General features: G+C 30.0%; 2 protein-coding genes across 2 annotated transcripts in view; both read left to right on the top strand.

Moving 5' to 3' along the window:
• The first annotated feature begins 1,287 nt into the window (after positions 1-1,287).
• Positions 1,288-4,838, top strand: LOC126761069 (putative alpha-L-fucosidase). The gene is made up of 7 exons (XM_050476995.1): positions 1,288-1,666; positions 1,732-1,873; positions 3,374-3,480; positions 3,544-3,793; positions 3,853-4,079; positions 4,151-4,563; positions 4,623-4,838. The coding sequence occupies exons 1-7, from the start codon at positions 1,456-1,458 to the stop codon at positions 4,740-4,742; spliced, it is 1,470 nt and encodes a 489-aa protein (XP_050332952.1). The 5' UTR covers positions 1,288-1,455; the 3' UTR covers positions 4,743-4,838.
• Positions 4,839-12,260: 7,422 nt separating this feature from the next.
• Positions 12,261-24,082, top strand: part of LOC126761070 (proton-coupled amino acid transporter-like protein pathetic) — a 48,149-nt gene continuing 36,327 nt past the window's right edge. Inside the window, exon 1 of the mRNA XM_050476996.1 lies at positions 12,261-12,688. The gene's annotated coding sequence lies outside the window, so the exon portion shown is untranslated. The remainder of the gene's footprint in view (positions 12,689-24,082) is intronic.

Genomic DNA, 24,082 nt, shown 5'->3' with positions numbered 1-24,082 from the left:
AATTTTGTTAAAAGCTTTCACCGTCTTATATATAAATTAAGCATTTGGTATTTACACTTAATTTAAATTAATTACTTTTATCAATACATATTTGTAAATACACATGCAAACGATTTTTCGATCGACAAGCATTAATATTTTTAAAAGAAATCAAATAAAAACGCCATTTTAGTATGAACTTGAAAGAAATTTGTAATTTATTGCGGTTGTGTTAGGCCATTTCGAAAACTAACCTCAAAATTGTTGGCGAAAATTGTATTTCTACATATTTTGTATTTGTTTCTCGAAATTCCACGGTATTTATCGAACTTGTGCTTTGTAAAATAATAATATTAATATGGTGGGTCGGTTTAATATAAAAAATTAGCACAAAAACCGTAAATAAAACCGAAGAAAAACTTTAACATCGATTGCAACGCACTATAATACCCTTCGCAGGTGCATTAATATAGCATGAAAGCGTATAAAAAGATTTTTATCATATTTTGATCGACCAGTTTGTATGGCAGCTATATGCTATAGTGGTCCGATCTGCACAATTTCTTTAGAGATTGCAGTGTTGTGTCTGGCAATAAGCCCTGTTAAATTTTGTGAAGATATCTTCTCAAATATAAAAGTTTTCCATATAAGAACTTGAGTTTAATCGGTCAGTTTGTATGGCAGCTATATGCTATAGTGGTCCGATCTGCACAATTTCTTTGGAGATTCTTTTGTCGTGTCAGGCAATAATTCCTATCAAATTTTGTGAAGATATCTTCTCAAATATAAAAGTTTTTCATATAAGAACTTGATTTTGATCGGTCAGTTTGTATGACAGGTATATGGTATGTTGATCCGATATCAGCGATACCGACAAATGAGAAGCTTCTTGAGGAGCTGAGAACGTGTGCAAAATTTCAAACCGATATCACAAGAACTGAGAGACTAGTTTGAATATATTAAAAACGAAGCTTTAAAGCTGATTACCCCAAATATTTCGACATATCGCGGATTGAATAGGGAAAACATTATTTTTTCATTATTCTATCAGTTAAATAATGTCTTTAGAGCCCAAAAATGTACTTAAGGAAATTCAAAAAAAAAAATAAAAAATAGATATTTTGAAAATTCTATACTGACCTTAATGCCTTAAAAAAAAACAAATATTTATTTATCTTAAATATTTAGTTATCTTAAAATTTATAAATATAATAACATATTCTTCATATTAATTTTTCCGAGTGTACTTGGGAAGCTACAAGCTAAATCGTTACTATTCGACAACTTTAACGCTCCCACAGTGTCAAGTTGTACTTTCAGCGAGCAAGTCTAGCTTTTATACTCGCATTGGCGTGTTTGTTTACATCCGCTCGTTTTATGAGCCGACGCTTATCTGCACTCTAGAGCTATTATCACATGCAATATCAATATTTTCAATTTATTTTCCATTCTATTCGTCGTATTTGCGTGTAAACAATGAGCCGCTGGTCGCTGTTCGGCGTGTGTTTCATCTGCTTGACCTTTAACAATGCAGCCATTGGAGAGCGTTATGAACCGAATTGGGCCAGTCTCGACAAGCGTCCATTGCCCAGCTGGTATGATGAGGCGAAAGTCGGCATCTTCATACATTGGGGCGTATATTCGGTGCCCAGTTTCGGTTCCGAGTGGTTCTGGCAGGACTGGTTAAGTGAGTGGCACGTAGCATAAATGTTTGTATGTAAATATGTGTTATCAATGATTTTCTTATTTTAGATTTGCATTATCCCAACTATTTGAGTTTTATGAAAAACAACTACAAGCCGAATTTCTCTTATCAGGAGTTTGCTCATGAATTCACAGCTGAATTGTTCAATGCTACAAAGTGGGCGCTGCTCTTTCGCGACAGTGGAGCAAAGTGAGTAAAATGTGTTGTAAAAATTTTCGTATTGAATTCGGAAGTATTGTTAGAAGCAAGTTGTGAAAATGGAAGATAAAATTTTTTAAGATTTCTAGAAATTTTGAAAATTCCAAAAATGTCTTAAAATGAAACCAATTCTGCTTTTGACGTCAGGAAATAAAAATTCCCCATACCGAAAATTGGACTCCTGAAACGCGTTTTTAGAATAGATTTGGAGTTGAACATATATACGTTTCTGGTTTCTATTCAAGCGTTATTCGGAATGAGATGCCGAGATTAACTTCGAAAGCTCCAAGTGACCTCCACGGAGAATCGATTAATGCTCTCATGTATATGTATTTTTTAGACCAATACGATCTTCTCAATTGAAACCTATAATGCCAAACCTCCCAAACAAGATTTCGGGAACGTTTAAAGCATAAATCGGCCGATACTGCTGCGATTTCACATTCGATATTCGTACAAAGTTCATTAGTCGTCGCTGACTTTTTCGTATACACCATAGACTTGACGTAGCTCCACAGGAAATAGTCTAACGGCGTCAAATTGCACGACCGCGCGGCCAATTGACTGGGCCATTTCGTGAGATAATACGTGTACCAAACTTGGTTTTCAATAAATCGATTGTGACATTCGCTGTGTGGATTGTGGCGCCGTCCTGTTGGAACTACATATTGTGCCCAAGGCATGTGAACGACGTGTGATAGACTGATTTGGGTCTTCCTCAATTGATGCGCTAGCGGCAGCAATATTCTCGACACTACGGACAGTTCTATGTCTCACTGGAACATTTTGTACTGTGTCTGCGGATTCAAATTTGTCCACTAGACGCACAATTGTTGATCTGTCAGGACGTTTATGACGACTATAAATTGAACGTAGCGCTCTTAAAGTTGAGGCCACTGACTCCGAATTTCGGTAGTAAATTTTAATAATTTCGACTCGTTGTTGGATCGTATATCTTTCCATGATGAAATGGCAAACCTTACTGAAGAGAAATATCAAAAGAGCGGGAAAAATTTGACGTCGTTTGCTGTCCCTATCGATCTACTTTTGTGGCGTCTCTATTAAAAAACCCGTTACATCTTCGAATAACTAGAATTTATAAACTCTGGTTTTGAGAGAGTATAGATAAGATTCGAAAGAGCATTAATCTTTATTAGGAAGAAAACAAGTCAGTTGTTTTCTAAACCGAAATGCCGTACTAATTGTAAGACTCTATATAGTACCATATTGGGGAAGTATGAAAAAAATACTCCCCAAAAAGTTGGAGCTTCAGTTAGAATATTCCAAGTATCAAAACTGTTCAGAGACCTCTAATGGTAGGGCTTAGACGATTTTCGAGCATTATGGCTTATAGGTTGAGTTACTAGAAATGTGGACTTTCAACTATTTAATAGCAGCTTCCGATTTAGTTCAATCCTGAAGCTGGTGATTGCCAAGAAGCTGAGGCCATTATCCTTAAATTATAAATTTCTAACGAACTTTTCTTTCCAGATATGTCGTCTTAACCAGCAAGCATCATGACGGTTACACACTTTGGCCCTCCACATCATCTTTTAGCTGGAATTCCATGGATATTGGGCCAAAGCGGGACATAATTCGTGAGCTTTTAATATATTAACACAAATTATGTCCATAATCATTTTCCAAATCTCTCAATTCAGGTGAACTTTCGTCCGCCATACGCAAAGAGAGCTCACTTAAGTTCGGCCTATACTATTCGCTCTTCGAATGGTTCAATCGTCTATATATCAATGATAAATTGCATATATTTTTGGAACAAAATTATGTGAATAGAAAAATGCGTCCGGAACAAATGGAATTGGTCAATGAATATTTGCCGGAGATTTTATGGTCCGACGGTGATTGGGAAGCGCCAGCCAAATATTGGAAAGCGGAAGAGTTTATAGCTTGGTAGATATCGTTGGAGAAGGTTGTAGTGTTACAATAGTATAAATATTTTGTATTTTTAGGTTATATAATGACAGTCCGGTACGTGACACCATTGTCACCAATGATCGTTGGGGTTTCGGCACAGCGTGTCATCATGGCGACTTCTATAACTGTCAAGATCGCTATAATCCCGGCATTTTGCAGGCGCACAAGTGGGAAAATGCATTTACGCTGGACAAAAGTAGCTGGGGACAGCGCTTCGATGTCGAACTAAATGATTTTATGACGTCGGAGGAACTTATTGGTGGTAATTTCGACACATTAGCAGATTGAAAGTCGAGACTCTGCAATCTTTCATATTTTTTTTTTTCAAATTAGAAATTGTGAAAACCGTTAGCTGCAATGGCAACGCACTCATCAATGTGGGTCCCACGAAATATGGCACAATTTTGCCCATCTTCGAGGAACGTTTACGTGATATGGGCAAATGGTTGAGCGTTAACGGCGAGGCTATTTATGGCAGCAAACCTTGGGTGTACCAAAACGACAGCATCACGCCCAATGTGTGGTACACACAACAGTTGGATCCAAGCAATTCAACGTCGATTATTTATGCGATCGTTCTGGATTATCCCTACGATACGAATGAAATAGATTTGCATCCGATCGGTAATTTGGCAAAAGATACCAAATCGAATGTACTGCTATTCGGCTATGAGGAGGATATGAGTGACATCGGCAACGCCGATATGTCTGTTACGCTTTTGGGCATGGAGCATGCGCAAATCGATGTAATTTGTGTTTCTTATTGGCATTAAATTTCGTTATTTATTAGTTTCTATATTTCTAGTGGTCTCTGAGCGGCAATAAATTACACATCGTATTCCCGCCAAAGCATCATATCGACAAGAATGGACTGAGGTTCGCGTGGACCTTTAAAATTTCTAAACATGGCATAAATTGGCTTTAATTTATATAAGAAAACGTTTACAAATACACACATCCGCTTCAATATACGATGATTCATGATTGTTCAGCAATAAATATTCATTATTATATATATATATATGTATATTTTTTTTTTAATTTCGTTTCCTTCATTCTAATATTCAGAACCCTTTAGGCAAATTTTTATCACACCTTCAGGATAAACGGAATACATTAGGTTTGGTTCGATGGCTGATCTAGGGATCGTACTTGGACTATTATATGAAGAGCTCTTATATTGATCTTATAAGTCGACAATTTTGCTTAGGCTTCTAATTTCTATTCCACCCAGCTCGGTGAGATATCTGAAAGTGTAAGCTCCCAATTATTTAAGCCTTGAACTCGCAAGCGCGGGACACTCAAGAAGGAAATATCGAGATGTTTCCACCTCATCTTCTTCCATTTAGCTTTTGCATCCGGTACAATTCTCAACCTTACAATCCCCAGCCCCCACAACTGGGGAGAGACTAGCCTTACTGAAAGCAAAGAGCTCACTGGATCTCTTACAATCGGCCTTGGGTAAATGTCCTGTTAAAATTCCCACAACTGGGGAGAGACTAACCTTACTGAAAGACAAAAAGAGCTCACTGGTTCTCTTACAATCGACCTTAGCCCAAAAGGATCTTGTGGCAACGCAATAACCGATTGTTGTCCAATGCTGGCCAAGCTCCCGCGAATCCCAGCTATGCAATAGTAGAAATATACATTGAGGAAAGTAGAGCACCATCAGCTCATCACTTTTACCTGCGATTCCGAAGTGGCCTGGCACGCATACTAATTTTATCACAAAATGATTAAATGTCATTGATAACAAGGTTAGGCAATTATTTCCCAGCCTTAAACTCACTTTTAGTGAGCTCGCCGACTGCGCTCCGGAGTAGTAAATCTGCCGCCACCTTAATGACAGCAGCCCCGGCTTGTAAAACATCTATTTTATGTCAGGAATTTTGAAACTAAATTGATAGAGATATATCTCTTCACCAACCCTTTCCCACAGGTTTGGTACAGCCGAAAAGAAGCTTACTGCCCTTCTGCGCCAACGCTTCCGCTCGCAACAATTTTTTTACTGGCTTTTTTCGATCACAACTATTTGAAAAAATAAATGTCGTGAAATTTTCATTTTTATTCTAAAAATGTCTGCCAAAAATCCAATTTTCAGTTTTTTTTTCCTTCGTCCAAGTTCTAAGTTATGGTTTTAACTAAAACACGTATTATTTTCACCTTAGGTGATCCTGTTAGGAGTTCTCCTGCCAACGCGGGCGCATCTTTTTTCCCAGAGGTCATTGGAAATAGCGTCGCAATGGCGGAGTTTAAAATTGTTTTCCAAAAAATAAAAAAATTCGTTTTTAATAAGGTAATTTTGTAACAAAAAAAAATCTAATAAAATATTTCATTTTTTGTATGATAAAAAAATGTTTGAAAAAAAGCTGTTTTTTAGTCGAGGAAACCCATGTAACCCCTTAAGTTATTTGATGTTATCGTCATTATCAGAGAGGTGGATGGAGGACTTGCATGTGGCATTTGAATATATACTCGTATATTAAAATTGTATTCACTTAAAGGGGCTTAACAAATCTAAAGTCGTATCGGATGAAAAAATGTAAATTTCAAAGGTTGTCTGGGAGATTAGACCCCATAAAAAATCGATTATACAAATTGTGGAAAATTTATACCTTTGTAAAATAGAATTTCGCATTTCACTTTAGTAGTTACTTAAATTCAAGTGCCATCGACTGAAGGGTTGTGAAAAAGTGTGAGATTATAGCGAAAACGATGGAAGGGCAAAAGTAAGCATTAGAATATAGTAAAAAATTACGCCGATTTCTTTAAAATATATGTATATAAGTATTTGCATTAAATATAAACATATATAAAATCTTCTGATTACTAAAAATAATGAATAAATCGATACTACCTCTAGTCCCATATACTAAATATGTCTTGCCAAGACAATACCATAATCTCTGAGCAAATTTTTCAGATCGGATCTCTTTAGCATACAGCTGCCATATAAACTTTTTCATTTGGCAAGATATCTTCACGAAATTTGGCATGAATTATTTTGCAAAAAAAGAGTTATAATTTTTGATGAATTTGTTTCGATTGGACTGCTACAGCATATACTTAGCTGCCATACAAACCGATTGATTAAAATCAGATCCTTGTATGGAAAACTTTTTTATTTGGCAAGATTTATTCAAGAAATTTGGTACGTATTATTTTCCAAGACAATGCTATAATCTCTGACCAAATTGTTCAGATTGGACCATTACAGCATATAGCTGCCATACAAACCGACCTATCAAAATCAGTCCTTATAAGGAATACTTTTTTATTTGGCAAGATATCTTTACGTAATTTCGCACGAATTCGTTTTTCAAGGCAATGATATAATTTTTGAAGAATTTTTTTTGATCGGACCGCTATACCATATAGCTGCCATACAAACTGATTCATCAAAATCAAGTCCTTATAAGGAATACTCTCTTATTTGACAAGATATCTTCACGAAATTTGGCATGAATTATTTTCTAAGAAAAATATATAATTTTTGAAGAATTTGTTTCGATCGGACCGTTACAGCATATATGTATGTAGCTGCCATACAAACTGATTGATCAAAATAAAGTCCTTATATGAAAAACATGTTTACTTGTGAAGAGTATTATCGTATTAACGTTTTTTCTTATTTGATATAAAATTTTGCCAACACCTGAAAGTATTCCCCAAGCTTTGCTCCTTACAAATTGCGATAATATGAAATATTTGGTTACACCAAAATTTATCTCTTCCTTACTTGTTCTAGTTATAAACAAATATATTTAAATTTAAACAATATAATTATACTATTTTTAATTTTTGACTTAATGAAATGTACACAACACATACAGCCTTGTCTTGTCTGCATGACCAAATATACGTACATACATATGTATATACATGTATGCATTTATGTATGAAAGCGGATATTGTCACTTGTACAGTAGTTGACAATTGTGTACGGTTGTGAAGAAAGTAATTTACATATGTATGTATACATATGTACATATATATGTAGTTTATCTATGATGAAATACAAATTTATAGAAATAGCAAGTCATTGTGACCTCTTCGAAATTCATTAAGGAGTGCAATAAATAAGGTATTGTGAAATTTGAAAGTCACACATACGCACTCACACACAAACGCAAATCAAGAGCGGTTTAGGCGAGTGTGATATTCTGGCACGGTGAGAGCACTTAACATGGCATGCCAGCGCATTAACATATGTATGTACAATGTAATGTTAACTGTGTTAACAGCGCAAAATCAATTTCAAATGATTTGTTGTTGTTGGCATGTATGATATCTAATTCTAGTGGGTCATTATCTATTATTGTTTGATTTAAATTGAATGCGTATGTAAATATTTAAGTATGTATGTATGTATGTAAATATGTAAGTATGTATGTAAGTATGTATGTATGTATGTATGTATGTAAGTATATATGTTTGATGACTTGTCCACACCGAAAATGGTGGGAAGTACTATGGCCAAACTTGTTTACACACACGCACACGCAATACATATGTATATTTATGTGTGTGTGTGAGTTTGCACTTGATTTTAAATAAAATTTGACACTCACATTAAACGAACAGTTATTTTGTCATTTGCTTTTATTCATCTGCATGTTCACGTTTCTTTTATCTATTTGTTGTTGTATTGTTTATTGTTTTTGTTTTTTTTTTTTTTGTGTTCGCAAACTTCTCAATTTGCAAAAATGCAATTCATTTTTAAAATTTCATCATCGACAACGGCACCACGTGCACACGTTACCAATATCTAAAAGAGTACCGTGAGCATAAACTGAGTATGACTCTGTTTGTTGTTGTTTGGATATTGCTCTTTTCATTATTGTTGGTGCACATAAGGAGCGGTAAAGGTATATAGCTTGCAGCAGGATTAAGGATACCTGTTTGCTGACGTCAAAACGTGGCTGATTTCATCATGCTTTCAGGCTCCTTTTCTTGTTTTTTGTATTTTGAAGGCGCGCTCTCATAAAAAGTAACGAAAGAATAGAAAGGTGCAGTTTAGAAGTATACGAGTATAGATATCCCTTTGAGACTCACCTTATTAGAAAGTGTAAAATGTTAAAACTTTGAAACAATTTTATATTTAAAAAAAAAAAAAATTTGGAGATATTTTTTTATCAACCGATTTTCAAAGAGTTATGTTAAGTTTCCCGAAAATACCTTAAAAGCCTAGATTAAAGTTTTAAATTAATTTTTTAAATAGTTAAATTTGTGAATCAAAAAAAAAATTCTGAAATGAAAATCTCAAACTCGAAATTCTCTCCGAAATTAAACGCTCATATACGCACAAATCGGTAATCTTTAGAACTCTTTTGTATTTTTAAATTAATTTCACTAAAATCATGTATATTTCAAACTTTAAGAAATACATTTACTCAATAAAATTTCGAATATATTGAAAATAGAGAACCTAATTATTTATTTTCTAAATTGGTGGAAATTTGTTGGTTTTACGTATTTTACACCAAAATTAAGTAAACATTTTATTTTCCCAAAATTTGTATTAAAAACGTTGTATATGTATATTTAAGGTGTTGTCGAAGGAGCGGGTCGAGTAGTCGGAAAATTAAAGGGAGGGTACTAAAAAAGTGATTCGATAAGTATGTTCTCTTATTACTCAGTCTCTTTTATCTAAAGTAACGAGGAGAACTTTTTTTTATACAGAAACCTATAATGATGACGTCACTGGTGGTATTATGGTGCCATGAAATGCATTATTCCTCAGCGAAGCAGTGATAAAACTTCCTACATGGCTTCTGTGAGTGGTCGCTCCTTTTGTAGAATCACTTTCCCGCCTATAAGCGCTTGTGATATACATATGTATGTACATACCTACTCAATTTTCGCCGGTTGTGGCCACATGTTGCTAAGAGATTCCAATGGACAGCGCTTGATTTAACAAAATAACAGAAAAAGTATTTGTATTTGAAAATCGGAATGTATAGCATGTAGTCAAGGAATTAAATGCGTATATATGTAGTATAAGTATATATATAAGTAGGTAAATAAATATTTGTAGTTAAAAGAAGGGATGCAAGCACGCCCTCCCATCGAGAGAGCGGGAGAGACCTTTTGATTTGCGTGAGAAACAAAAATGAATTGGTAAAATATCACAGGAATGCCACTTTATGCTACTTTTTCCTAGTAAAATTTTTCAGAAGACCCAAATGTGCAATTGGAAAATTATTTTTATTAGAACAGAAAAATGTATAAATTAAAATAAAATGAAGCAAAATAAAATAAAATAAGATAAAATAAAATAATAAATAAAAATAATATAAAATGAAATAAATTAGAATAAAAAATAAAAATAAAAAAATTAACAAAATAAGAAAAAATAAAAATAAAAACAAAAGAAAAGAAAAAAAATATTAAATAATAGTTAAGCTGTATTTTTGTGAGAAAAGTAAAAAATTAAAAAAAAAATTAATAAAATATTATATTTTTATTTTTTAAAATTAATGCTTGTTTTTAATTTTAAAGTTGTATTCAAGCAATCGTAAAAGTGTGATAAAACATATTAAGATTATAAAAAAATAAAAAAATATATATATTAAAATATTGTTCTTTATGAGAAAGATGCAGAAATACATATCATAAAGAATTAATAGAATTATAAAAGTTTTATAAAATGTATTCTTTTTAAATTCAGATTTCAAAAAAGCTCAGCTTAAGTGCGTGATAAGAAACTAAAAATTTTCATATACTAATTAGTAAATTACTTTATTTTTAGTGTGAAAAGTAAAAAAATTAAGAAACTTAAAAAAAGTGTTAAAATTTTAAAAGGTTTTATAAAACGTTAAATGTGTGATAGTGAAATCATAAAAAATAAGGTTTTATAATATATATATTTTTTTCCATTTTTTTCATTTTTTTTATTTTTTTGAACCATCTACATCTGAAGAATATTGTGTTAAAGTTTTGGGTCATTCGGAGAAAAGACGAAGTTACAGCAGGTTGAAATCTAATCATGAAATTTTCCCAAATATTAATTTTTAAAGTCGGTGAACAGAAAAAACTACTGCATCGAGTTTTATTTTTTACAAATATTCTACATATATATTTCGAATGACGTCGAGTTTTTCCAAAAAAAAGAATTTTCAATAACAAATAACGATTTTGTGTCCAAAATAAGAATTTTGGCTTGAAAAAATTGAAAAATAAAATATTTCAGTAGAAAATAAACTAATAAACTAAAGAAAGCATTTTAATTTTTTTTTCAGATGATCCAGTAATGCTGTAGGCTAAACCGCACAAAAATTCGAGGTGCCTGCAGAGATCGACGATAGAAACTGTTAAAAGATAAAACTTTTGTTATCCTTCAAAAATTTTAAAATTTACAGCAATTTTATATTTTTGACCACGTTAAATGTGTGATAATAAAATTATAAAAACTTAATAAGGTTTTAATGTATGGTATTTAAGTAAAATTTTGTTTTTTTTTGTGAGAAAAGTGAAAAAAATTATGAAAACTAATAAGATTATTAAAGTTTTATAAAATCTATTATTTTTCAATGTATGATTTAATTTAGATTTCAAAAAACCCACCTTAAGTGTATACTAACTATATAAAATTCATAAAATTTTAATATACTTAGTAAATATTTTTTTTTTGTGAAAAGTGAAAAATTATAGAATTAAAAAAATTTTAAAATATTATATTTGATATTTTTTATGACATTAAGTGTGTAATAATAAAATTATAAATACTTAACAATATTTTAATTAATGATATTTAAGTAAAATTTTTTTTTTTTATGAGGGAAGTGAAAAAAATACTATAGAAACTTTAAAAAGCATTGTTAAAATTTTATAAGTGTTTATATTTTAAATTTTAACGTTTTAAGATTTAAAAAATATATATTATTTAATCAAATATTGTGTTAGAGCTCAGAGAAAGCTTGTGATAACTTCTTGAGACTAATTTAACTTACTCTTTTTTAAGTTATGGCAAGCCGTTTATATATTTTTAATAAAAAAAACTCAATTTTAAAACATAAAAATTGTATAAAAAATTAAATTTTGCAAAAAAATCTAAATTTGTGCTAATATCACAATGCAGTGGTGGGAAATAAATTTTTAAAATTATTTTACCCGATTATTTTTTGAGTTGAATCAAATGGCATACATAATATTAATAAAAAAATTTAAAAAAAATATATATGTACATATATTAGTACAAGATTAACAAAATAAATGTAATATTTTTTAAATAAATTTTTTTATATATTTTTTTAATAAATTAATATTTTTTAATATATTTAAATTCACAAAAATAAAAATTAAAAACAATATGTTTGCAAAATATTCAAAATGTCTCCAAAAATACTGCACAAATATTACACCGCTATGGCAACGTTGTGATATAAACCAACATTCTGTGCTGGCGCGTATTTAAGTGCTATATGTTAACGCGTCTAGTTCAGTTGCTGATAGTTTTTCATAGGAACCATAACGTATGTGATATTTCGTGCGGTGCTCGTTTCAAACTTTATCACTCCTTATTAGCTAAACCGTAAAAAAAAATTTTGGTTTCTAGAAAATTTAGAAATTTTAATATATTTAGAATAAGTATACCAGCGTGCTCGAAACAATTTTTATCATCAAGCGGTGTCCTATGAAGTTTTAGTAGTGCATTTCTTCAAGAAAAAGTAAAAAAGTGCAACGAAATTTTTTTATTCTCCACGTGTGGAACAAAACAGCGCTAGTTAACAAAGGAAGAAAGTGAATTTTTGGCAGAGTCCTTCAAATAAGAAAGGCAAAAAGTAACCACGACGAAGTTAACACATGCACACAAATCCACGTATCCGGCTGTGAAAAGGCAACACTGCATATATACAAACATATTTAAATGTAAGTTGAATGCTTCATTATGTAAAACGGCCATGATTGTGGCGCTTTTGTGAAAAAGACATATCATAAAAGTCGCATCTCGGTGCCATAGAGGCATTGACTTTTGCCCCGATTGCTTTTGCATGCGCGAAACTTCCAATAACAGTGTGCTATATATGGTTTAACGTAAACGAAAGAATTGTAGAAAGAAATTTAAAGAATGTTAACAAAAGTCTCGATTTCTATGCGACAGATAATGTCATTTAAATTGTGTTACGTTGTTTTGGCGTGAGAGCTTTACTGGTTTTGCTGGCGTATTGTAGTTAACACGAGGGATAAATACATACAAATGTGTGTGCGTGTGTGTTTGTGCCCAAATTCATGCTCATCCTAGGCCAAAGAACAGGGTATTATGTGTTTGTATACAAGTACCCTGTGGGGAACTTTGAAGTTTGTGCAAGAAAATTAAACAAAAAAATTATAAAATTTAATTTTTTTTGTAAATTTTTTTTTTAGAAAATTCAATATTTAAAAAAATAATAATTTTTTTATAAAACTTAATTTTTTTTATCTAAATAAAATATATTAGTGTGAAAACTTTTGTAGTTTGACCATAAAATTAAAATTTAATATTTTAACAATATTTTTTCTAAATAAAGTATAATTGATGTAAAAACTTTGAAGTTTGTGCAAACAAATTTTGGAAAAATTTAAATTGAATTTTTCATCTCTAAATAAAATATATTTTATGTGAAATCTTTTGTCATTTGTGCCTAAGAATTTTTAATTACTTCTAACAGACATGAAAATTGTCATAATTTTCTTTAAAAAAGTTCTTAATTCCAGATATATTTTTTTCTTTAAAATTATCATTTCTCCTTCAAAAAATTGTTTTTGTCAAATCTATAATTTTTCTTCTTCAAAAGTAAAAATTTCAAGAGCATGCGTGTTAATTAATAACCTTAACAATTTTTACTATTTACATTTTTTATTTTTGTTAAGTAATACGCGCTTCAAATGTCATAAATAAATTTCAAATTTAATAAAATTTGAAAATGTGTATTTCTATAAAACTGAGATATTCGAAAAAATTGCATTTATTTTTTATTATATTTTTTGCTGTCTTAAAAGTTATATTTTAAATTTTTTTTACAAACATTTTTTTTTTAATCTTATTTATAAATTTTTGCTAATATTTTTTATAAATTTTTAAATTTTTTAGTTTAATTTAATTTAATTTTTTATATTTTTTTAATTTTTTTATAAATATTTTTTTTTATAGTTTTTTTTATATATTTTTTTTTAGTAGTTTTTTATATATTTTTTTAAATTTTTTTTATAAATATTTTTTAAATTTTTATTTATATTTTTTTTATACAATTTTTTTTTAATATTTTTTTTTGCCGAGTTTTAAGTGAATTTATATTATATTAATATTAAAATATTTTATTTTTCACATTATAATAAAAATATATGCGAATTACTAACATATTTTATATACATACTATATAATAGTTTAAAATTGAACTGGATTAAAATTGGTTCTAAAATCTAAGTCCATTCTGCATTTCAATTTCTAATCAGCTTATACAAATCTTTTAAGTGACTTTAGCATTGTGAAGTTCTGCGAAAACACTTTCATTTAAGTTGCTTATCTTTTTTAATTGCGTACTTGTTTGAAATTCGTTGGAAAATGTTGGCAATCAAAACTGCCAAATTAACCTTGAATTCAGCAAATGACTTTGACCTCAAACTCACCAAGTTCAAGATTTTCCATGAAAGCAATACATTATGTTCAAAAACTTTAATCAATGTTTCAGCATAAATGTAAAAAATGTACTAGCAATTCAGCGAAAATGTTTCAAATTTTTTACCGTTAGTTTTTCGAACCAGTTTGGGTCCTACCGGGTATAAACAAATCAACTGCAATGATCTCTCACGCCGCTTTGCTGTTGTCACCTTCGACTTCGAGAGCTAAAACATACATTTTTAAATAGCCATATGCCGGCCAAGTTGCTGACACATATACATGCACATTTATGTACAAATGTATGTACATATGCACTAAATTTCATGCTATGCCATTTTGTTTGCACACATTTAGTTTTCGATGCGTGACTTTTTGGTTATTTGGCCTAAAAAAAATTCGAAAGAAATTGGAGCAGTGTGAGGGGGTAATTTATTTTATTTTTATTTATTTTGGTATTTTTGTTTGCGCTGCATTTTTTTCATGAAATTAGTGTTGTACTATTTCTTATATTTGATGGTTTATTTTCATATTAGATTTTTTGTTATTTTAATTTTTATTTTTATTTCTTGATAGTTTAGTCTTTGTTGCATTTTTCGTTCAAATTTATAATTGTTTTAATTGTATTTATTATTTTCTGTATTTAAATATTTTATTTTTTACTCTTTTATTCAATTGTTGTATTACACAATTTTTTGTTCATATTTTTTTTGTGTGATTTTAATTTTTTAACTAACATAATTAATTCATTTAAATATAAAATAATCAATTAAATATAATTTATTAGTTTTTTTTCTGTGATAATTTTTTGTTATATTATTAATAATTATTTTTCTATTTTAAATTTTTATATGTACATATGTATATGAAATTATGTTTTAATTTTTTTTGCATTTTTCTTATCTTTATTTTTTTTGATTAATTTTTTTATATTATAATGATTTTATGTGTATGTTTTTAGATATTTTTTATTTAATTTTTCTTAATTGTTTACATTTTAGTCTTTCATGATATTTAAATATAATTTGTTAGTTTGTTTTCTCCCTATGGTAATATTTTGTTTTTATTATTTTTCTGTTTTAAAATTTTTATATTTATTAAATTATATTTAATTTATTTTTTTTTTATATATTTTTGTAATTATTATTTATTTTTAATTTTTTTTGTTTTTTTTTTTATTTTTGTAAACTATTTTAATTTTTTTAAATTTTTGTTATTATTATAGTAATTTTATGTGTATGTTTTTATACATTTTTTATTTAACTGATCTTGATTTTTTTTATTTTAATTTTTGGTTATATGTATTTGCCTCTCAATTTAAATTTTTGTTAAATATTAATATCATTTGAATTTATTTGTTTTTCTTTTGTTAGACAATTTTATACATTTTTTTTTATTTTGCAGATTTTAATTTTTATTACATTTTTGTTTTAATTAAATTGTTTGCTATATTTTTATATTTCATTAGTTTTAATAGTTTTTATTTTTACTTAGACATTTTTTATTAATTTTTTTAATAAATTTATTTCAACATATTTTATTAATAATCTTTTATATAATTTTAATTGTTTTCGTTTCTTTTGATTTTTTTATTTTAATTTTTTATTTAAAACTTTTTTATGTTCTTTACATTATTTTATTTATTTTGTTTTTCTTACATTTCATTTCCTCTGCTCACTCTTCCATCAAACCTTGAACAACACACCTCGGCTTAAGCAAATTTATTTAGTTTGATTCTTGTTATGTTGGCAGGTGATTTTTGTGAATGACAAAGAGCCGCGAATATTATATTATGTACACAGACACACATACATGCGCACGCATGCGTGTATTTGACGTCAGCGCTAGTAAATATGCACAGTTGAATCTAATTTGACGACTATCAGTCAGTGGTGGGTGGGTGGTTTACTGACATACATAAACACACACACACGTACACATACAAAAAAATTGTTATTTATAGCCAGCATTTATTTATATATATGTATATGTATATATACTGGTATCAATATCAAATTTTAAAACTTACATTTGGAGGCCATGTGCTTCACCGCCATCGTCGAAATTGGCAAAGAGTAATTAATATCGCCAACAACAGCGCCGTATTATCAATTTGCTACGTTGGCAATGAAATTCATCATAACGTGGTCGCAACTTAAACGTGAAATGCAATTATATTTACGTGTGTACATCAGTATGCCTATTTGTATTTATGTAGGTATGTATGTATATGCGTGTGAGAAGCTCGTGCCCTGCCCATTACAAGTGTATGTAAACAATGCAGTAGGCATTGTATCTGTTGTTGTTTTTGTTGGCTTTTCCACGTTGTATAACCTACTGAGCCGAGCTGTCTTATAACAGGCAGGCAGATATACATATGTATGCATATGCATACAAATTGATGAACATACATACACATATACATTGAGTGTACACCTGTACATTTTCTTGTTTGACTTATATGCATTCTTCTGCATTTTCTTTTTGCATTTCTCGTTCAATTTTCTTGTATTTACTAATGTTCTAAAAATAAGCAGAAGATAAATACGCATATATACAGATACAGGCATATTTACACATATACATGTGTTTGAAGAAATACTGCACCCAGAGATATTGGAGGTCCACATAAATGCATATACAGTACATACATATGTATATGTGCAGACGTATCTATATAGACGTTTATTGTTGTTGTTTACAAGATATGCAATCAGAAATTGAAAGAAGTTGCCTGAACATCAATAAGAGTTAATTATTTTTGCGATGGCCTTGAAAATATCTAATGACCTAGTTTTCGTTTCAAAATTGAATAATAAAAAATTGCATGCCATAAAAAAGTGGCTGGTGGAATTTTGGTTGGTATTACGAGTTAGCTTTTCTTAAAAATTTTTTTAAATAAACTTTAAAAAGTCGCATGCGATAAACAAAATTGGCTGAAGTGAAATTTTGGATGGTATTACGTTTAATTTACTTTAAAAAAATTTCAAATAAATTTAAAAAAGTCGCATGCGATAAGATAAATTTAAATGCAATGAATAAATTTCTTTTAATTTTCAGAGTTGCTTTTGGATATTAAAAAAACTCAAAAATAAACATTAAATATTTATAGCATGAAATATTTGGAGGTTATTCTGGGTTATCTCTAATACAATAAATATAAATTTCGATTGCATGCGACAAATAATATTTAGAGGAGCGGAGTTTCGGTTAATATTCGAAATTAATTTTTGGTATCTTAAAAAATCACTCAAAAATTTAAAAATAGTTATCGCATGCAATAAATAAAATCGATTTGATTTTTAATGTTATTCTGAGTTTGCTTTATATATCTTAATGAAATTGTCTCAAAAATAATAATAAATGTGAGAAGTGATAGTGTGATAATAACAGCAGAATTTCGGTTAATATTCGAAATTTTGGTTAATATCGGAAAAGTCTTAAAAAATTTCAAAAGTTTTTTTTAAAAAGTCGCATGTGATAAATAAAATTTTCAGCCGGTGGATGTAGACTAATTTTCGGTTTTCGGAGTTAGCAATTTCGTATATCTTAAAAAATAATTTCTCGAAATTATTACAAAAGATTATCGCATGTAATAAATGAAGTTTAAACAACTTAGGTTAGGTTTCATATGAGATTTGAAGTTAGCTTTAATAAAAGCCCTAAAAAAAGTTTTTTAAGAAGTCGCATGTGATAAATAAAATTTTCATTCGGTAAAATTTCGCCTAATATTCCGAGTTAGTAGCTCCGTATATATTAAAAAAAAATTGTCTAAAAAATTATTACAAAAAAATTATTGCATGCAATAAATAAAGTTGTTTAAGCTGGGTTTCAGATGAAAATCCAGAGTTAGTTTTAAATGTCTGTAAAAAAGAAATAAAATTTTTTTGTTGTATATCGGTTAATTTTCGGAATGAAAGTTCTAAAAAAATTTTCAAAAGATTTTTAAAACTCGCATGCGATAAATAAAATTTCACTTAATTTACGGAGTTAGTAGTTTCGGGTTTCTTAAAAATAATATTTTCAAAAATTATTCCAAAACAATATTATCGCTTAAATAAAGTTGTTGAAGTTAAGTTTCAGTTGATATTCCGATTCAGTTTTAAAAGTCTGTGTATAGTATATTTGACGTTAGTTTCGAACATCTTTAATACTAAATCTAAAGTAAAAAATATAACAAATATTTATGATAAGTCTAATCTTTTAAAAATTTCTAACTGTAAAAAATTCCCCTCCCACAAAAAAGCATATGAATAAAAATAAAATGGCTCATTAATTATTTATGTTAGGTTAGGTTAGTTACTATGTGTGGTTGAGCTGAAGTGCAGCGCTTAGAGTAGGTGCACCTTTCCAAATGAAGAGCTTATTAAGTCCATGCAAATACTAGTTACGAAGTACAAAAATGCATTTTATTGCTGTTGTTGTATTATACGTTTTTCATCCAACCCGCCAGTTGCGATAAGCTCGCTACTAATTGATTCCAATATTAATAAAATGAATTATTCATACGCAGTAAATTTATCGCATTTCAACGTTTTAGTATTGTATGGTATACATATATAGTATTAGTATATATGTAGTATTTGTTTAGCTATTGCTTTCATATTGAAGCTAAATATGCATTTTTTGTCGACTCTTTAATGGCACTAATTCATATTTATCTTTTATTTATGTGTATTGATTTTCTCTTAACCAGAATTAGTGCGCATATTTAACTTGGTTTGACCCACGCGATGCAAATGTGTGGGATGGCAAAATATGCAAGTACAGTAGGTGCACGTTTAGATGAACTTAGGCAAGTGGAAGAGATTGAAGGCATATTAAGCGGTATTAGGTAAAAATACTAAATTTTCTTAAATTTTTATTTATCAGTGATAAAATTTCGTAAGTACAGTAGGTACACGGTGAGTTGTACTAAGTCAGATGAAATAAATTGTGTACTTTGTAAGACATAGGACTTAAAAATCAACTTATTTTGTCAAATTTTAGTCGAAAATGGCAAACTTTGCAAGTACAGTAGATGCACGTTTAGATGAACTTAGGCAAGTGGAAGAGATTGAAAGTATATTAAGCGATATTAGGTAAAAATACTAAATTTTCTTAAATTTTTTTTATCAGTGATAAAATTTCGAAAGTACAGTAAGTCCACGGTTAGTTGTACTAAGTCAAATGAAACAAATTGTGTACTTTGTAAGACATAGGACTTAAAAATCAACTTATTTTGTCAAATTTTAGTCGAAAATGGCAAACTTTGCAAGTACAGTAGATGCACGGTTAGTCGTACTAAGTAAAAAAACCATACAACCACACAATATTGTATGGTCTTCAGTAGTAAAAATGTATAAAAATCCGTTTTGTGTATTTCCGAAATAAGCAGCAAACAAGTTGTGAATCGAACAAGTAACTAGCATAAATCAAATAGAGACGAAATAAAGAATTTTTTTATTGAATTTTTGTACACTTTTATTGCTGCAGTACAATCTTTTTTTCTGACACGAGAGCAGCGCTTAAATATAGCAAGCAGAGCAGTGGCGAATCGAACAAGTTCTGGAGAAAGTCTTGCTTTAGATTTACAATATTTTTGAGAGAGGTTTACAAGAAATTTTATTCATTGGCGCTTTGTAGTTATTGTTTTAATGACTTTAGGAAACTTTAGAAAAAACTTTTCAAAGTTTTGAAAATACCGTTATAATAAATTTTTTTGAAAAAAAAAAATTTTAAGTGTCAAAAGGTTCATTTCCGTTCTAAATACTGTTTTTCAGCTATTTTCTACTTTTAATAGATATTTGAATATTTCAGGTAGTGCTCATAGTAACGAGTCTACTGTAGCTAGAATAAAAATTTGCACTGCTTGACTTTTGGCTCGCAATAAGTTTGTTAGTTTTTAAAAATGCCGTTATAAAATTTTTTTTAATAATTTTTTTTTTTTTTGAAAATAAAAATTTGTAAATGACTTAAACTGGGAAATGTGGTGCTAAGCACTGGTTTTCAGTTATTTTCCACTTTTAATTGATATTTGAACATTTCAGTTAGCGTTCATCTTATCGCTACCCTACTGTAGTTAGTATAAAAATGTGTGCTAGTCGACTTTAGTTATTTGATAATATAATGAATGGCAAAAAAATATGCACAAGCTTAGGATGACGAATGAAAATCTGAAGGGAAATTGATATATGGTAAATATTTGCATATAATATACATATATTTACATACATTTGTACACACTATGTACATATGAACCCTAAGTGACAAAACGTGTAGGCAGTTGCAGAAAAAGAACGCAGATAATCCGTTAGCTTTCAACGTTACATCGTGACTTATGAACTGATTGCATTCATAAAACATTTGCTCATCCCAAACGTGTCGCTGTTACATGCAGACATACATACATACATACATTTATGAGACCTTGAAAAACGTGGGCTTAGGTTAGCTGGCCGTTGAAACTTGCCGACGGGGGTTAGACAGGTTGGTTGAACGACTGCGAGTCCTTCGTTCTAGATAAATATTTTCGCATTACATACTTACAAACACACATATAAGTATGTATGTTTCTTGTAGATAAACAATCAGCGCCGCCACAAAGGTGTGTACTATATACTATGTATGTATGTGTAGGTGCATGTGAAATTAGCACGCGAAAGTTCGGTTATGCGTCGCAAAAATCGCAGAAATTTATGCGCATATTTGAGATAACTCATCTGCAGTGTATGTATATATCTATGTATGTATATATAGAAATGTATCTTATAGATATGCAACTCAAAGCGCGAAAAATGTGTACTTTGAACATAAGCTTGTACTTTCTTACAAAAAAAAAGACTATTTTTGTCAAATGTGTCAAAAGCGTTTGTTGCGTTAATTTGCATATGCCGGTCGCTGCTAACGATTGTTGCGCTAACCTCACTTTCTGGCAGTGCAAATGAGTGCTGACTGCATTAATGCGCGCTAATGCAGATGTTAAAATTCGCATGGGTGTGCTTTTTTCAACTCACACCTAATGCTCTACCATTTTCCGAGGTGTGAAACGCGCCTACATACTTGCCTATGTATATGCATACTTACATAAGTACTATATATACATACATGCATACGTACATATATGACATATTTACAATTTTCCATGTGACAATGGCTTTCTTTGTCAACTATAGTAAATGCTTCAACATTATGCACCACTACATACATATTTTTTATAGAAATCTGGTTATTTGCGAATTTCAAACACCCAAAGCCATACCTATAGATCCATAAATATTGAACACATAGGCGTCTACTATGCATTGTCATGTTGTATATTTCCTATAACGTCATCATATTGGCCGTGATTCACTATATGATATCTTATCTTGCCAATATATTAATGATAGTAAAAAAACCTTGCCGCCTAATACGTAATATGCATTGATTTATGTGACCAAAGAGTGCGAAGCGCGTGTATCGGATTGGTGGTAAGGTCATAAAAATTTGTCGGTTTTTTACCAACAGCAATTTATGCGCTATGTATACACACGAAAAATAGGCAACAAGCAATACAATTACATTATTTATATATTCGATAAAAAAAATCAGCAAAGCCTTGGTGATTTATCATGCCTAATTCCGAGCGAAATCTATGCTTATCAGTTAGAAGGTGCTATATTTATATAATTGTGGTAATAATGTGAGTGCAAGTGGCAGAAGAAAGTGGAGAATGATTTCAAAATATTTTTTTTTTAATATTTGAAACCCAGAAGAAGTGAAAGAAGAAAGTGGAAAATGATTTCAAAATATTTTTTTTTAATATTTGAAACCCAAAAGAGTCTTACGCTTTCAAAAATAAGCTATATGACTCTTTGTAAATTCGCATAAGCCTTTCAAATGCAGCTATTTAAGTTATTACGCCTAAAGCTATGCTAAGTTAAACATTTGAATGCTTGGTATAAGTTAGCCATACATAATACCAACAAAACTGCCGATTATTGATTAATTAGATTAAGCAGCCTATTATCTTAATCATATTAGGTTTATGTTCCGTATCATTTAGTGTTTCGGCAGCTATGAATATTTGCGGAATATTTCAAGGTGAAGATAACGAAGGATTTTTGGTGTTACATAAAATATATTCTTAACCGCACAATACTAACCATACACCCAACGATGCATGGGAACAACGATTTTTCGTAAGCTCATTTCATATAGGTATTATAATCATTAGAATATTGAAATCAAGATCTCACAGCATAGATTTAGGCGGATTATGAATAAAAAGAGAGAGTATAGTATAAAACTGGTGTGTGTCTTCACTCTTCTGGGAGAGGGTGTGGTGTTTATCTCCACTTAATAGTATTTGCCTTACCGTTTTACAAAACCAATTGATTTTCAAACTAGTTTCTTAACATGTTTTGTAAAACTAAGCTGAAAATTAGCGCCACGCCCCTTTTAAAGTACAGTTGTCATGTAGCGCAAATCAATAGCTTTGCTTCAATACCTTTTTCAATAATTTGGTTAAGTGTTTGAACCTCTAGTGACCTAATATTGTCTTCGATATTTTTGTGTACGCGTTTATCGTTAAAAGCATTATCATTAGCACAAGCACACGTGGAGCTATTTTAGGTAGCCTAGATGTCGGTTAAGCATTCGAAATTGTAAAATAATTATATCTCATGCATTTTTGAAAATCTTTAAGGCAAAAATTGGCACTGAAATCACATAAATGAAATATTTATGACAATTGAAACAAAGGATGTAAATAATAATATATTATATACTTTGTAAACGCCCACGTAGTACATATGTACAGTTGTACCTCTATAACTAGAATTCTTGAATTGGCAATAGAAGTCAAATTTCATAAAAATTTACTTCCATAACTGGAAGTTTTTTTGTGGATTATGATGATTCGAGTTAAGCTCAACTATATATATACCTATATATGTATATACAGTATGTATATACATATACATATATCCAAAAACATACTTCGTCGTGATATTATTATTTCAGATACACAAAAGTTTGTTTTCCTCATTATTTGTTTAACTCATTTGCACATTTCTTTCATATACATACAAGTACTTGTAGTTCATATATTCGCAGGGCATGCCATATGCCAAAACCCGTGCATATGCGAAATTGCCTCATGAAAGCGTGCTAAAAATATTTCGTTTACAAAACACTAATTTTGTGTTTGCTTTTGTTAGCTTTCGTGCATTATTTTTTGAACTTTAAACCTACATGAATATTATAGATAACCCATCAAGCATTTATCTATAGCTTTCATCGGTGCGCCTACGCTTGGCGAGTGACAAATCGAACAAGCAAGAGTGTCAAATCGAATAAGCAATAAGCATATATTGAATAGTAATGAAGAGGCGAATCCTATTCGACTTCAATGCGACTATCTTTCTTTTGTATTGGAATCAGCTGGATAACTTTGTTTCTACATTTATGCAAAGTTTTTGAAAAAAACACAGCACGAACTTTGCGAGTGCCGGGTTGGAAACAGTTATTGCTTTTGTTTAAGAAAAGTGGAACATATGTTTGTAAAAGTACTGAAAATGTTTAAACAGTTCTTGATCCATATTGGATTTTCACAATTTATTGTTTTCTTTTGTGACCACATCTCCTGAGCCTTAAATTATTTCAGTGAGTTATTTAAAAAATATATTGTTATGTTTATGAAACAC

The sequence above is a fragment of the Bactrocera neohumeralis genome, chromosome 6 (assembly GCF_024586455.1).
Source record: "Bactrocera neohumeralis isolate Rockhampton chromosome 6, APGP_CSIRO_Bneo_wtdbg2-racon-allhic-juicebox.fasta_v2, whole genome shotgun sequence".
Taxonomy (NCBI): domain Eukaryota; kingdom Metazoa; phylum Arthropoda; class Insecta; order Diptera; family Tephritidae; genus Bactrocera; species Bactrocera neohumeralis.
This window is presented reverse-complemented; position numbering and strand designations above follow the sequence as displayed.

Excerpts from the sequence above, each read along its gene's own strand:
- LOC126761069 (XM_050476995.1), top strand. The coding sequence starts at position 1,456 with ATGAGCCGCTGGTCGCTGTTCGGCGTGTGTTTCATCTGCTTGACCTTT. Across the intron at positions 3,481-3,543 it reads GCCAAAGCGGGACATAATTC|GTGAACTTTCGTCCGCCATA; the intron begins GTGAGCTTTTAA and ends CTCTCAATTCAG. Across the intron at positions 3,794-3,852 it reads GCGGAAGAGTTTATAGCTTG|GTTATATAATGACAGTCCGG; the intron begins GTAGATATCGTT and ends TTGTATTTTTAG.